Genomic DNA, 13,714 nt, shown 5'->3' on the forward strand with positions numbered 1-13,714 from the left:
TATTTTCTCTTACATAAAGACACAGACAACATTAGTTTGGTAAAAAGTTAGTTTAATTTTTCTAGGCATTCACTGTACACAACATGAAACTCCATTTTCTTCAGCACGCCTGAGTATGACCTAAATGAAATTTGGCTTAGATGTTTTAAAACATTAAGAAGTTTGAAGAAATCTAAATGAATGACATTTTACAGTCCCATATTGGGGGGGGGGGGGGGGGGGATTTATGGCCAAAACAATCCATTTTTGTTAAAGTCAAAAAATGATGCAACACATTACACATTTTATAGTGCTTTTTGTGGGAGGAATGATTTGGCACTTTTGTGCATTTCAAAGGAAGACATTTACATTGGATCTTTTTTTTTTTTTTTGCCAAACAGGGTTGAGCATGTAAACATATTAGTTATTTCACTAATGCACATCGTTTTAAGTACCTATAATTGGACAACAACCAAAAAAAAAAAGGGGTTGAGATCTATTCAGTCATCTACACATTACATTCAGTCAGTCGGTTTCTTGCCAGGTTGCCTTTATGTTTAGTCTTTTTAACTTTTGCAGCACAACGAAACAGACACAAAATAGCTTATTTTTAAACCACAACGATGTGGTGGTGAAGCAAACTGCTGAAATGCTTAGCAGAATAACACATCATGCGGTCAAACAGTCGAAGCGTAACCTCACCGAATACAATATTGACTGCACAGAAACAGCATCTGACTGCAGCTAGCAGCAGCTAAGAGTTTAATGAAAGGTTTGTAAAAAGGCAGCTCATGCATTTTACGGATATTCGGCTGTAGAGCTTGCATACTGTGCTGAGATGTGTAACAAAAACCAGTTGATTAGTACAGTAACAAATTTATAGTGAGCAATATTTGGTTTAATGGATAATGTAGCATCTTCTCTTTAAAAGAATGGAAAATTCTTAAGTGCAGTAAGCAGGACTAATTCATAATATTTCCAGTTAAATACTTTTGAGTATGTATGATGGGAATCTTGCAGGTTCGGGCAGATAAAGATGATGGAGACGGTGTGGTATTTGCTGAGCAGAAGCACCTGCAAACAGCAATTTTCTTTTTTGAAAAATTGCGGAGAAAAGAGCAGAGACCGTTGTGATTAAAAGCCCGAGTTGGGAGGCTGAAATCACAAACAGGGGTTATGGAGGCCGCTAAGTCATGTCTACCTCCCTCTCTATTCCAACATACTTGAGGGCATCAGCTTGGCTGTATCTGTAGGAAGAAAAACCATGAACATACGTTAGTACACATAATTTGAAAAGCCAGTTATTAAGTAGCAATGCTTTGCAGCATGGCTTCTTTTAATTTTACTTTTATTAAGATGGAGAGTCACGAAAAGGCCCCGTGACTCTACCTGTAGTCAAAGAAGAGTTCCTCTCCTTGCAAGATAGCTCGTTTTGCAAAGATCCCAATGCGGTGATCTCCATTCACCATCACCACTGCAATAATGAAGGGCATGTTAACCAGCAGAGGCTTTCTCAACACTATTTTTGACAGCAAAAAAAAAAGTCATACCTTTAGCATAGCAGTTGGGATTAACTGAGTGATTTGCAAAGCGAATTTTGTTCCCCTTTCGTGTGGCATCCACTACAAAGTCTAAGAGATACAGAGTGAATTAAAGATTTTTTCCCCCACAGTCTATTGGTTTGTATGACTAATGACAGTGAGGCAAAAGAAGTGCAAACTTGCCATTGTTTAAATTGAAAAGGAAGCTGGACATGTACTTGTCATAGATCCTTCCACGCCGATCCGCTTCATCCTGAGAGATCAGCTGATTGCAGACAAGTATGAAAACGTTAACCCTTTCGAAAGCTTCAGAATATGTCACGACATTTTTATTTGAATACAACTTTTCAAACTATTAAAGACCCACTCCAATGAAAATCCTGTTTTTATAGGGCCTAAATCATACAAAATTAACTGCTTTGAGCTTTTAAGAGTATTATAATGTTCATTATAATTAAAAAATGTTGTGTGCCAAAGTATCATATACATGGATATAGTTTACTCTGAAAGGCTTATGAAAAGCTCGATATAAACTCTTTAACATTTTATTGTGGTATTTTTCTGATGATGGAGGACATATATTAAGAAAATTAAGCTGAGAAATGCATTTCGGAGTTTTTCTTCATTCAAATTGTTGTGAACCAGGAACAAATGAAAAAGAAAAAAAGCAGTTTGAAAAAGAGTGTAATTGTGACATTGAAAATACGCTGGGCGGGCCACAAGCTCCTTGCTCTGAGGTCTCAGGAACGGGAACGGGTCCTGCCCACAATTCAGAGAGGCATTTCCAATTTCTAATAAGCTCCTGTCCCTCTGCAGATACTATATCCTCAAAAATGACAGTTTTTTTGTTGTAATTTTGACTGAAAACAGCATTATTATAATTAAAAGATCGCTGGGAATGTGTTTAATTTTCTCAAAAGATGATCGGAGCGGGACTTTTAAGAATAAAATTGGAATCGACTGCATGGGCTTACCTCTCCGCAGTATTCTGAGATAAACTCATTCTTTTGGACAGGCTCTTTGATGAATGTGCCCCACCCGGCAACGTCCGATGGAGCTAGCAGAAGATGCTAAAAGAGAAGTTTAATGAGGATTACAGCCAATTTCAACTCCCCTCCACTGTTCATAGAAAGAGTTAAAACCTCCAGTGTACCTTTTTTAGGCCTCTTTGAATGCTGCAGTTCTTGCAAGTCACCACTTTGCTGTCCCAGTGGTCTGCAGCACCACAAGTCATGCACAGATCTGGGTCGCATTCCCTCACAGCCAAGTAGCAGGGACACTGCTTGGTGTTACACTGGGTCTTACATCTGCAGCCTGGGAAGCGGTTCTGGCCTGGAAAACATTAAAACGATGAGGACTTTGACAGGAAAATTGCAAACAGAAACTTTTATGCAGCATTGTAAAAAATTGTGAGATGATTTGTCTGTCCAGAGCACAATAAAAAGATATGTTTGACTCAAAATCCAGTTGCAGCAAAAGCATTCGTCTTTATTCATTCTTAAAGGTTCACTGCTGAAAAGCATCTGCTGAAAGATACAACGAAATATTTTTGTTTGGAATGTAACATTACTCTCTTTGGGATGGAGAATGAAAAGAGCAGACAAAAACAACCAGAATGCCTTTCCAGAAGCCCCTCCTTGGGGAAATTTTCCACAAGTGGTCCAGACAGTTTTTTCTGTCATTCCACAGCGCCTTTTATATTCTTTTCCCTTTTTTCTGCGGCTTTTGTGTGTCTGCATCATCAAGCTTTATTGAACTGGAGCCATTTGAGTCATGCTCATTATGCTGTATATCAGCCTGAGCGCCCGTCACATCCCTTTGATTTCCCTCCAAGTCTTTGGAGTTGGAGCACACACATGTTGGACGGGGGGCTGCTTCCTGTTTGGCACTGGCCCTCCTCTGCTACGGGAAAAGGCGGTGCAACAAGGAGGGGGGGAGGTAAGTGGACCACAACAAGTCTAGCAATGAGGCCAAACCAAAGGAAAAATGTTTACTTCTCTATGTTGAATGCCCAAAAAGAACATCTTCCTTCATGTGGCCATTTGAGCAAAAGTTCAGTAAGAGAAAATCTCACTGTAAACATGTCAGCTTTAATATATTAAACAGACAACCCCTATTCCTCCCCACCAGAAGCAAAATCAGTATAAAAACTGCTTTCCAGTGGAAAATGTCGCAATTTCATTGAAAAAAATAGCAGCTTGATGCGATTTTGATGAAAAAAAGAAAAAGCCATTTCTGACTGATGACACTTACATTCATTCTCACACTGGCAGAATTTCTCACAAAAGTTTTGGGTCATCACACAAGGACAGGAGTTGTCACATGGGTGGTCGGGGTGGTCACATGGCTGATAGTTGTACACTTGATTGGATGAGTTATCTGAAACAGAAAAGTCTTCAGATTTAGCCACATGTAGCACAAGTCATGCTATATTCTAAACGAAACATACCTTTCTTTAGCTGGATCTTTGCCCATAACCTACAATATCAAGCATTTAATTGTGTTACTCTGGAGTGAAAGGCTGCCAACTGCTAAATAAACATGCGACATTTAGTGTTATTTAGCAATGAAAGCTTTTATTTTGAAGTTAAATCTACAAAAGGTCAGGAACATCATCTAACCTGTGTTTCCTTTTTTTCTTTTGGGGCAAAATGCCACCATCTTCAAAAGGAACACGATGGATAAGAACCTCTTTTACCGCAAACTCATATACCTGCAAAAACAAGAAAAACAAGTCATCTTGCATGAGTCCTTGTACACACACTCACACAGGAGTCGGCCAACACAAATGCCTACATTTAAAGTCACTGTATGTTGTGCAATATTGTGCAAGCAGAAAAAGAACAAGTGCATGACCCGGAACATCCTGCCCCCGCTTCATCTTTAAAAAAAAAATTCCAGAGCACACAAACACATCTGTACAAACACACAAACTACAAACCTTCCCTGCCAAGTCTCACATTTGGCCCTAAGATACAGACATTCGTAATGCTGCAGCTGGCTCTTTGCATACAAGCAGACTCTATGCGCAGACTGTCTGCCCGTGAGCCAAGAGAGGCCACTAGGGTACGATTCTGGAGAATGGTTGGTTCAAGATAACTGGACTCGATCGGAACTAAAAAGTATAGTTTTTTTCTTTCATATTTCCATTACAAATAATGTGAAATTCTTTAAAAAATCATTTAAAGATTTTAATGTTGCTCTGAATCTGCCTCCTTGCACACAACCAAATTGGCACTACTGTGGCATTTCTAAAAACTTGCATCATGGGAAGGGCAGAGAAACGTCACATCTGGTAAACATCTCTGTTTATAGTGCCACATGCCATTTTCTCTTTAGTCAGCGCCATTATTCACGCCATAAAAACCGCAGGCTCAAGTTGCATGCGTTCTTGCGCTCGCACTGACGCAGATGCCACAGGAATCAGCTCTAAAGTCTGTTTTGTGATTTGTTTCAAAACAGCGATGCATCATGTTGAGAAAATTCATAGATTTACACTAAACAAGATATCTTGCAGCTAGCAAAACCCAGATGTGTGTGTGTGTGTGTGTGTGTGTGGGGGGGGGGGGGATTATTGCAAACAATTTTCTTCAAAACATCATTACTCACAAATATGATTGTTTTTACTTTGTGTCAACATTTACTTGATCACCTGTTACTTTTGATATTTACATTGATTTTAGTTCCATGAGTTTTCAAAACAATCTGCTTTTCCTTCATTTTATCCTTTTTAAGGACCGAAATAGGTTTTGAAAAAGGAAAAACTCCAGTCAGGGGCTTCATGCAGCAAATATAGTGCACAACTAAAAGGAAAAACATTAAACGAAGATTAAAGACCCAATCTGATCACCTTTTCAGCTATTTTAGAAGCGTTCTTGTGATTTTTTATCAATAATTAAAACGTTTTTTCTTTTTTAGCCCCCCTCCCCCCAAAAAAATATTTTCTAGGATATAGTTTCTGCAGAGCAGCAGTAGTTCATTAAAAATTTGCCTCTAAGTTGGTGCGGAGCAACCTCGCCCCCCTTCCCCTCCCCGATGGTGAGAGCTCTCTGTTTACACGCTCTCCTGCTAGCTTAGCTTGCAATAATGGCAAGTGACATTGGAGCTATCCAGCTGTACAGTTTGAGCCAGATTCCAGCTCGGATGAGGAAATAAAAAGGTACATGGATCTATGTGTCTACGAGTGGATGCATCAGAATGGAACGAAGCAGGGAGCCTGTTGTCCCCCCCCCCCCCCAGTGCATTTTCTGCATAACAAAATCAATAATTTTTAAACTGCATTTTTCTTTCTGCTCTTGATTCACAATTTAAATAAAGAAATACTCAAAAAATGCAGTTTTGAGCTTAATTTTCTTCAAAATGCCACAAGAACATGTCAAAAATCCAGATTTTGATCGGAGTGGGTCTTTAAATCGACCTCTGGAGAAGAAATGCCACAGATGTTGACCACAGTATGTTGTGTAGTAAGTTCACCTGCTTGCAGGTTTTGGTACCAATAAGGCGAGCGATGGAGCAAAAGTTGTTGAAGTATGTGCCGTGCAGCACGCGGAACAGAGATTCCTCGGCTCCGCTCCATGGAACCACGCAGCAAGCCTGCTGGTCTGCACAGTCATCCCCTGGACGCTGCTTGGTGGGAGTCTGGCTGCGGGAATTCCCTTCTGTCTCACACAGACACAGAGGTTTGATGACCAAGTGCTGACTGAACTGACGACTTTCTGTTGTGTTTTCCAGGTGAACACTTGCTGAGTTTTAATACACAGTTATATTAAACACCACACACACCTATTTCTAGGTGTTTTGACCTAAAGCTTGGGGATATTCACTAGTGTGAGCGTTTACGGAGTCACTGGCTGAACAAACACAAGCTACTTCCAAGCTGAAGGTGAGTATTTGTGAAGCAATGAAAGAAATTTAAGAGCTGCACTGAGAATATATGGGAGACAAAAGAGCCATCAGATTAGATTATTTAAGTCAAAATGTTAGATGCTTTTTAAAGAAATTTAAAAAATAAACACATATTTTTTATTGCAGAGATTAAATTATAGTAAAATTTTACTTGGCAAAAGATGGTTGCAGGTAAATAATCAGGGCAGCAGGCTAAATATTCCTTGGGAGCAGTGATGTTAAGTTAAATTGTAAATTTGCTTCATGACTTAGACCTGGAATCTGCAAGCTTTCACACTAAAAGACCCCTTTGGTTCAGCTTTTCGTGTACCAAAACCCAGAAAAATACACTTTATTTATGTTTTTGTGTCTATCTGGTCACTTTATTTATAACATGAGGCTTTTAAATGTTACAATAATTGTAATATAACAGTCTTTTTTTCTAAATAAAATAATTTTAGTTTTTTTTTTTTACTTTTGCATATTAATGCAATTAATTCAATTCAATTCAATTTCAATTCAATTTTATTTGTATAGCCCAAAATCACAACAACAGTCGTCTCGATGGGCTTCGAAGTAAAACATGAAATCAAAAGGATCACGAATACAAAGAGTTCAATAGAAAAATACTAAAATGAACTAACAAACTGACTAAGCTATACTGGCATCCCTGCCCTTAGACCCCCCTTCGCGGTAAGGAAAAACTCCCAAAAAAAACGGATTCCGGAAAAAACGAAGAAACCTCAGGGGTGCCCACATGAAGGAGGGATCCTCCCCCAGGACGGACAGGCGATTTACCAGAAATCTTAGAGAAGAATTAACTTATCTAAATCTACAACTACATATATAAAAGTCCAGCAGACGAGCTTCATCCAGCCGTGGTTATCGGGACAGTCAAAGGCGCGAGTCGAGCCGGAGACAGGAACCACAGCCAGGTGTAGGAGCAGGAGCAGAGACGAGGTACTCGGTCAGGTACAGAGCAGAGACGAGCCAGAGATGAGCCAGAGGCTCATCTCTGGCTCGTCCTCAAAGTAATTATTTGAGGACGTTCTCAAAGTAATTATTTACTTTGAGAACTTTGCCTCTGAACAGCAACTAGACACTGTTTTTTAGACACTGCTTGACATGTTAAAAGTTAATACTCAATTAACTAAAACCAAATTAACCCATTATTTATTTGGTACTTTAGCATTTTTCCTTTTCACTAAAAGAGCCATAATGTAGGGATAAAGGAGTTGCATGTGGCTCCTGAGCCTCACGTGTCAGACCTCTGACCTAGAGATACATTATAATGGTAATTTCATCAATTTTTGTAAAAAAAAGAAAAAGAAAAAAGAGGATATTTTATGCTTTCTTAAGAAGAAGGGATGTTTTTTAAGTCTAGTTTTACCTGAAGAGGAAGTGCTTTCATGGTCACTGTCGCCCTCTTTGCTCTCCTCCGCAGATGCAGACGGTCCAGGACAACTTGAACTGGTAGCACGTTGCTGCCTCCGCCGCCGCCGAGACCTCTGTGATCTTCGCATATTCTGATCCACAAACTCTTTAGCCCCTTTCTGCATCAAAAAGAAGGAACCTTGTAAGCCACGAAACAAGGAACATTACTTAAACACAGAATGCATGAACTGACTATGCAGACACACCTGCAACAGGAAGCACTCCTCCCCACAGGGCTCTGTCTCCATGCGGATCTCCTTACTTTTCCTCTTGTAAACGTTAGGCGTAGCACGAAAAGCTTCACCAAGAGAGGCAGGACAATTATAAACTGGAAAACTATTACATCAAAAAAAATTGTGGCTACTCCAATCATAACATGTTTATCAGAAAAACTAGAAAAGACAAGAAAAGTCATTACGGTGGAGGAAACAGTCGTATTTGAAACACCGTCTGCAGAAGAGAGTGTGGAAGGAGTGTAAGGACTGCTCTCTCTGAACAGACTTTGCAAAAGGTCCATCTAAGTTAGGGGTGCACAGGGGGGGCAGTTTCACTTGACTGGAGGGCTCCAATAGGTCCTTGTACCTGTGGAGAGTGCACAGGAAAACTTTAGCGGTCCTACTAATTCTTCAGTGTCACTTTTAAGGTTTGTAAGCTCTTTCATATGCTGATGCAACTATTATTTTGAGCTGGAGAGCCTGAGACTGAGCCATTATTCTTCCTTTCCCTCCTGCCAGCTCATGTCTCCATGGTGAAGACTCAGCAAAAGACTGACCGGCCTCGTGCACGAACATCCCTGAAACTGAAAACACTTTTCTTACTTTTCCTTCAGCTCCTCTGTTGTGCCTTTGTAGGGGAACATCGAGGCGATGGCTGTAAATATTTTATCGCTGGGGATCCTCTTGCTGCCAGACAAATCTCTCACTTTTGGAGACACAGAGCGAAGACTGTTAAGCAAATCAACTGAACTCGAACTAACATCAGACTTTTACACAGTGTAGGATTTTCTATCTCTAAATCCCTAATCCCTGTACTTGAGAACTAGCAGCTGTTTGTATCCAAGTTCCCATACGTCCTGAAACAACAGGTCATTCAGTCCTGTAATAAAAGCCAACTAGACTCTGTCAAACACAGCATCCACATGTGAAAACAAGGGCACCTTTAAATCAACAATGCCAGCTCAGGAGCCGCTGTGGCAGGGTGACCTTGTGGTGGTTGTCGTGTCCTAAAATGAACAGTGTGAGGCTTGTTCATACCGTACAACGCAGAACTCACCCTCAGTCATGCTTCTTCTTTTCCTTCTGATGAACGCTCCAGACTTCGTCTCCTCTGAGCCTTCCACTAAGCTCCTTCTCATCATCCTCTCGTCATCTTTCTTCTCTGTAACGTCCACGGCTGTTGCTGCTGCTGCGGCTCCTTCCTCCTCCTCGTCTTCTTCATGGTCAGAATACTGGCTGAGGGCGTCCACCAGCTCTTTAAAGACCTCGTCACTGATAAAACCACCCTCTAGGACACAATCAGCATGTCATGACCTAAAAACTGACAACAACCTCTTTCGCGTTTTAAGATTTTACGAAAACAGCAGTTTCGGAACACAAACCTCTGTCACCATGGACACCATCATAGTTATCAATGAGCTCCTCCAGGAAAGCCTCGTCCTGTTCCAGTACCTCATCGCCCATGTAAGGGATGTTATGGAGGAACGTCTCATCCTCTACCTTCAGAAACACAAAAAAGGACGCAAGGCTCAGAGCTGTGTGTGAGTGTGTGCCAATGCCTCTTGTACAGGTTTCTCTCAAAAAAGAAATTTTATCTCAAGGGATTTCCTGGTAAAATAAAGTTTCAATCAAATCTGGATCAGCTAAAAGTTAATGAAAAATTGGATTGTAAATCCTCTCTCTCTCTCTCTCTATATATATATATATATATAAAACTTAAAGGAGATATTGAAAATAAAAAAAGTAAATTTATACTTTTAATATAAAAGAAAAGCACCTACACTATGAACCTAAAACTGTTACCAAATGATAAATGTTTGTTTATAATAGATGCTGTTTTGTGTTTTCAACTTTTGTTTTTTCGCTTCTCTCTGTCTTTGCTTTCAGTCCTCAATTCTTTTTATTAAGCCTTATTTGACATGGGGGTGGGGCTTTGAGCCCATTGGCTACCGGAGCATGATTGACATGTGGTGATAGAGATTCTGGTAACATAATTTCCACTACGAAACAGCGTCTGTTGATGGCGCGGCCGGTGTCATCTCTCCTCTAATGAAGCAGCTGTTACAAACAAATATTATTTTTCAGTTGCTTTTAGTTATATATTTCTTTTCATTCAAGTTTGAAACTTAAATTTTCAATATTGTATTGAGACTGCTCAGTTCTTCCCATTCTTTACATGTCAGTTGTCATGTTATTTTGTCCCAAAGATGACAATGATAGTGAAAAATGTCTTCATAATGTATAATTGCATGTGAAACAGCATCAAAAAATATTTGCCACTGTGTTAGAGGCCCTGTAAAAAATGATTTTCATGGGGCACAAAATCCCTAGCGGTGGCCCTCAGAAAAATGCCACATGAACGTGTTAAAAGCACCCAAAAGACAATTTTTGTTGGAGTGGGTGTTTAAGCTGATCCTTATTTGACCCCAATCAGAGAGTCATTGTTATCAAGGTAAGTTAAAATGACTGAAACTGCTCCCCAGTTATTGCACCACTCACATACCATGAAATTGTGCTGCAGGGGAGACCAGGAGTACATGAATGGGATCCCTGCCACTGTTGACAGTGGCCTCATGGCGATGGCTTGAGCTTTGAATCCTGGGAAACCAAACTCCACCGAACACATCTGAAAGAAAACCCAGAAAAACAGTCATTTTGGAGAACCTAGAGCAATATTCCTCATATATGGGCAGTTTCTAAACATCATCACCTTCTTATTAGCCAGTGCTACATTAGACACAGACAGCGGGATGGACTGAATCTTAAGCGTGGACCACTCTGAGTTAAGGACAGTAGTCTGCTGCTCAATCTTCTCCCGGTTGGATGAGAACAGGGTCTATAAAAACAGTAGAAATCCAAACACAGGTTTGAGTGAATGAGAAACAGGGACAAAGTACTTTATTAGTATTCAAATGGAAGATGCTGACACAACTCTAAATCTACCTTGACCTCGTCTGCTTTTTTAAGGCGTTTTAATTGGCGCAGGCGCATATACTCTGACTTGACCCTCCGCCTCCACTCCAGCAGGCTGCGGGACGGGGCAAAAGTGCAGGGCGGAGGCCTTGGCTGAGATGGGGCAACACTGGTACCAGGGGCAGGATGTGCTGTTTCCTCCATGACTGCAGGACAAACTCTGGCAAAACAAATGAGTCAAAGGTCAACTCACAATTCTGCCATAAAGAATGTGTTAAAGCAAACTGTTACCAGCTTCTTATAAAAAATATTTTTATGTATTTTTCCATTTTAGCTCATTTTTATAAATATTCCTCCATCTTCAAAGCCTGAAGGCGGTTTTAAAAAAAACAGAACACTTGCACTTTCCCATAAGCCACTGCTGCAGGTTTTTGCAAAACAGCGCCCCCCTCTGTTCGCAAAACAAAATTGCCATCTACTGGTAAAAAGCCCTTTTGAAGGGTGCTTTAAAATCTCAAGGTTACCCCATGATTATAGCCATACTTGGGGTAAAATAATAATAGTGAAACACGCGGAAAAAAGCCAACAGTCCAGGCATGCGTGCAAGCACGAAGTCCGTGGTTTTTTAGCCCACATTTCTAAAGAGTGGGCGTGCCTCGGCGGAGCAGAAAAGTGCGTAGCGCTGTTTTTTAGTGTTTCATAACCGCCTGCAAACATTTTCCCCAAAGATACAAGCTGAACACAGTGACAGATGAATAGCATATGAAAATGGAGCTCAGAAATTGTCGCCGTGGGTCTGATTTTCACGCGTAAACACGTTTCCACCACAGATACGCAGCGGGGCTTCGTCCTGAGGGTGCAGCCACAGCACCGTGGCGCACTACCGTGTCCATTTAAACCCAGAACACTTTTAAGACTTGCGCACTGACTCCTCTACAATGAAGGTTTTCCTGCACACGCGCGTGTGTGCGTCCAGATCCCCACGTCCAGTGTCGCAGTCACACACCTTTAAAATCCACGTCCGATTTTGGTGCAACGCGATCAAATCCCGGCGTTGGGAAGAAAAAAAAAAAGAAGGAAAAAAAATCGTTTGTGCTATGGATTAGACGAAAATATCGAGTCCAGAAGGCGAGAGGATCTCCGTGAAAGCAGCACGTTATCCAAACGCATGGTGCTGGAGGTTGTTGTTGGAGCGTACAAATAGCTGCGCACTTTGGTTGAACCAACCCGAGCACGAGGGTGACGTCTTTACTGCGACCAGAGCGCTTCCAAGCGGAGCTGGGATTTATGTCTATTCTGCGCCCTAGGAATAAAAAGTAGCGTGGAGCAGCAACGGCACAGCCATTACGCACACGCACAGGAACTGATGCAACTGCTTGAAGTACCATCTGAATGAATGACCCCTCTTCTTTGACCAAGGTGAAAAATAGAAAAACTAAAATGGAAATACAGCATCTATTTCAGTATCTACAATTAAGCAATTAAAAAAGGTCAAAGTGTAATTTATAGGGCTGTGTGGCTATAATAGAAATAACAATCGATCAAAAAACAAAAAAAAAAAAATGCAAAAACTGTTTTAACCAAATATAAATAGTCTTTCTTTCATTTCAGAATACAAATATCTGTAAGTGAGAGTTTCAGGTAAGACTTAATTGGTAACCAGCCTCCAGTTTTCTAACATTCCTTTGGACCTGTCTAAATATTTAGCTGCTGTTTTACATTTCTCCGGCAGGGGGAGCCCAATCTTATTATATTTAATGACCTGTTTATTTTTCTTTTTCTAAAATTGTCTCAAATACCTTATATACTCTACGAGTAAAATGGCGTGGTATAGTTTAATTAAATCACATTTCCAACAGTCAAAAATAATAACAGGTCTAACGTTTTGTTGCAGTGCTTGGATCTATTTCATTTGTAAATGTTTATGATTTGATTTTCAACAAAAGACTCCTGTCATAGCATGTAAAGGTTTTAATGTTTGAAGCCAAACTAATGCACATCGTTTATTCAACCTTACATACATTAAAAATCAGAATTTCAACCAAAAACACATCATCATATCTTGTTCCAGGATTTTATCACTTCTGTGGAGGTTTTTATAAATTATAAATAATCTCTGTGCATTTATTTTATTTTCTTCATTTTGGGAGATAAAAGTTCATAAACGTCCGAATTTTGAGACAATACTTCTATGAGACACAAGATGGCACTCTTCTGCTGCCAGTCATGGAATAATTTTACTTTTCTAACTCCTCATGCATTAAGACAACAATTTTTAACATCACATAACACATTGTGTTTCTTTTCTCTGCTCTGAACTGTTACACCACACCCGCTTGGGGTATTATTTATGCTTTTGGTTTGTGAAAGTGGTCATATTTCAGTCAACAAAGCACGCTTGGCAATTTAGAAGCAGTGTAGGCCGTTGCTAGCAACATGCTGATAATGAACTGTCAAAAGACAACAAACTGAATTTAGGAAGTGAAGACATTATCAGTTTTTAAAACTTGTGATGTTGTTGATTTTTGAACTTTCTATTGCAACTGGTTTCTTCAGATTTGGAACAAGACATTTCTAGTATCTGGAGCAAAAACTTGGTGAGGAAAAGGTTTCTAAAGCAGCTGATAAAAACTACAACTAAAGCAATTTAAAAAATAAATTAAAGTTACCTTTTAAAGCAAATGAAATACAAGCCAAGAAAGTAAGTCAGATTTTCTTTTTTTACCTTTCTAAGGAGCACATTTAAAA

General features: G+C 40.0%; 1 protein-coding gene across 5 annotated transcripts; it reads right to left on the bottom strand.

Annotated features, from left to right (window-relative positions):
* Positions 1-35: 35 nt before the first annotated feature.
* Positions 36-12,502, bottom strand: ezh1 (enhancer of zeste 1 polycomb repressive complex 2 subunit). Of its 5 annotated transcripts, none has more exons than XM_078950807.1 (20): positions 12,194-12,502; positions 11,003-11,186; positions 10,764-10,889; positions 10,557-10,679; positions 9,436-9,553; positions 9,111-9,341; positions 8,657-8,759; positions 8,257-8,420; positions 8,045-8,136; positions 7,795-7,957; positions 5,994-6,178; positions 4,142-4,233; positions 3,970-3,998; positions 3,774-3,899; positions 2,674-2,852; positions 2,495-2,590; positions 1,704-1,785; positions 1,530-1,610; positions 1,369-1,453; positions 36-1,226 (listed from the first exon to the last, which is right to left on the bottom strand). In XM_078950807.1, the coding sequence occupies exons 1-20, from the start codon at positions 12,352-12,354 to the stop codon at positions 1,166-1,168; spliced, it is 2,481 nt and encodes an 826-aa protein (XP_078806933.1). In that variant the 5' UTR covers positions 12,355-12,502; the 3' UTR covers positions 36-1,165.
* Positions 12,503-13,714: the final 1,212 nt, after the last annotated feature.

Source organism: Oryzias latipes, chromosome 8, assembly GCF_053564925.1.
Source record: "Oryzias latipes strain Hd-rR chromosome 8, Olatipes_Hd-rR_3.1".
In the NCBI taxonomy this organism is placed as follows: domain Eukaryota; kingdom Metazoa; phylum Chordata; class Actinopteri; order Beloniformes; family Adrianichthyidae; genus Oryzias; species Oryzias latipes.